The 2,443-nt window shown below is 42.5% G+C and overlaps 1 protein-coding gene across 1 annotated transcript in view; it reads left to right on the top strand.

The window, feature by feature from the left end:
• Positions 1-2,443, top strand: part of LOC106532085 (polycomb protein SCMH1) — a gene marked incomplete at its 5' end in the record, with an annotated part of 41,137 nt that overhangs the window by 15,846 nt on the left and 22,848 nt on the right. Inside the window, 2 exon segments of the mRNA XM_014028079.1 lie at positions 1,779-1,849; positions 1,926-2,160. Coding sequence (XP_013883533.1) covers positions 1,779-1,849; positions 1,926-2,160 — 306 coding nt within the window.

The following is a 2,443-nucleotide window of genomic DNA, read 5'->3' as shown; positions in this document are numbered from 1 at the left end:
GGGTCTTTGAGTCTCTTCAGGTTCTGTTTGGGTCTTTGTGTCTCTCAGAGTCTCTTCAGGTTCTGTTTGGGTCTTTGTGTCTCTCAGAGTCTCTTCAGGTTCTGTCTGGGTCTTTGTGTCTCTCAGAGTCTCTTCAGGTTCTGTTTGGGTCTTTGAGTCTCTTCAGGTCCTGTTTGGGTCTTTGTGTCTCTCAGAGTCTCTTCAGGTTCTGTTTGGGTCTTTGAGTCTCTTCAGGTTCTGTTTGGGTCTTTGTGTCTCTCAGAGTCTCTTCAGGTCCTGACTTGTGTGACGGGGATCATGGGTCGAACACCTCAGAGAGGTAAACCTCTTCAGTTTTTTAGGTTTTAAATCCGTCTGTAAACAAAACTCAGCTGAGTTCTGGTTCTTGTCCGGTTTTAGATCCAAAAGAGGAGAAGAAGGAGAGACGGAGCAGCATCTCAGCAGGTTCTGCCCTCGACAAATCCAACGGTTTGTTTTTAACCCTCCGTCCTTTCAGCTAAGAGCTAGTCATTAGCTACAACCTGTTGTACACACATTCAGCTAAGAACTAGCCTTTAGCTACAACCTGTTTTACACACATTCAGCTAAGAGCTAGCCTTTAGCTACAACCTGTTGTACACACATTCATCTAAAATGTAGCCTTTAGCTGAAACCGTTTGCAGACACTTGCAGCTAATGCTAGCCTTTAGCTCCAGTCTGTTGAATACATGTGCAGCTAAAAGCTAGACTTTAGAGTTTGTCTGTTGTACACATGTAATTAGCATTTAGCTGCAGCCTTCTTTATAGTGTGCAGCTAAAAGGTTGCCTTTAGCTGCAGCATTGCATTTAGCATGCAGCTAAAAGTTAGCCTTTAGCTGCAACATTTTGTATAGCATACCGCTAAAAGTTAGCCTTTAGCTGCATCATTTTATATAGCATCCAGATAAAAGTTAGCCTTCAGCTGCTGCATTTTGTATAGTATGCAGCTAAAAGTTAGCTTTTAGCTACAGCCTTTTTGTATAGCATGTAGCTAAAAATTGCCTTTAGCTGGAGAATTTTGTATAGCATGCAGCTAAAAGTTAGTCTTTAGCTGCAGAATTTTATATAGCATGCAGGTTAAAGTTAGCNAAGGGTTAAACATTTAAAGGGTTAAATATTTAAAGGGTTGAAAATTTAAAGGGTTAAATACTTAAAGGGTTAAATATTCAAAGGGTTAAATATTTAAAGGGTTAAACATTTAAAGGGTTAAATATTTAAAGCGTTAAATATTTAAAGCGTTAAATATTTAAAGAGTTAAATATTTAAAGGGTTAAATATTTAAAGGGTTAAACATTTAAAGGGTTAAATATTTAAAGGGTTAAATATTTAAAGGGTTAAACATTTAAAGGGTTAAACATTTAAAGGGTTAAACATTTAAAGGATTAAATATTTAAAGCGTTAAATATTTAAAGGGTTAAAAATTTAAAGGGTTAAAAATTTAAAGGGTTAAACATTTAAAGGTTTAAATATTTAAAGGGTTAAATATTTAAAGGGTTAAACATTTAAAGGGTTAAATATTTAAAGGGTTAAATATTTAAAGCGTTAAATATTTAAAGGGTTAAACATTTAAAGGGTTAAACATTTAAAGGGTTAAACGAGAGGGAGTTCTGAAGGACTCTCAGCTACTACCACACCAGAGTTTAGCTCAATACACTCGTCTAACTTGAGTTTGAAGGTTTTTGTTGTGTTTGTCGTGGCGGCCATCTTGAATGCGTTGACCCGGTTCTGAATATAAATGGCCGTCTTGTTTCTGCTGACAGAACCGTTCAGCTGGGAGGAGTACCTGAGGGAAACCTCGTCCTCGGCAGCCTCACCTGCCTGCTTCAGACAGGTAACACCCCGAGACAACCCAAGACAGCACCACCCCACATCTGGACGACTGACGGTGTCTCCGTGTCCCCCCATAGTCCAGAGTCCCGCCCCCCAACGAGTTTAAGTCAGGCATGAAGCTGGAGGCCCGAGACCCTCGCAACTCCAACTCTGTGTGCATCGCCACGGTGATGGGCATGATGGGGACGCGCCTGCGCCTGCGTCTAGACGGCAGCGACAACACCAACGACTTCTGGCGCCTCGTGGACGCCGCCGACATCCAGCCAATAGGAAGCTGTGAAAGGAGCGGAGACATGCTGCAGCCCCCGCTGGGTGGGTGTCCTACTGTCCCTTTGTCCTACTGTCCTTTTGTCCCTGTGTCCTACTGTCCCTCTGTCCCTCTGTCCTACTGTCCCTCTGTCCTACTGTCCTACTGTCCCTCTGTCCTACTGTCCTACTGTCCCTCTGTCCTACTGTCCTATTGTCCCTCTGTCCTACTGTCCTTCTGTCCTACTGTCCCTCTGTCCTACTGTCCTACTGTCCCTCTGTCCTACTGTCCTTTTGTCCCTCTGTCCTACTGTCCTTCTGTCCTACTGTCCCTCTGTCCTACTGTCCT

Source organism: Austrofundulus limnaeus, unplaced genomic scaffold (genome assembly GCF_001266775.1).
Source record: "Austrofundulus limnaeus strain Quisiro unplaced genomic scaffold, Austrofundulus_limnaeus-1.0 Scaffold716, whole genome shotgun sequence".
In the NCBI taxonomy this organism is placed as follows: domain Eukaryota; kingdom Metazoa; phylum Chordata; class Actinopteri; order Cyprinodontiformes; family Rivulidae; genus Austrofundulus; species Austrofundulus limnaeus.
Note: the sequence above shows the minus strand (reverse complement) of the source record. Positions and strands in the feature narration are given on the sequence as shown.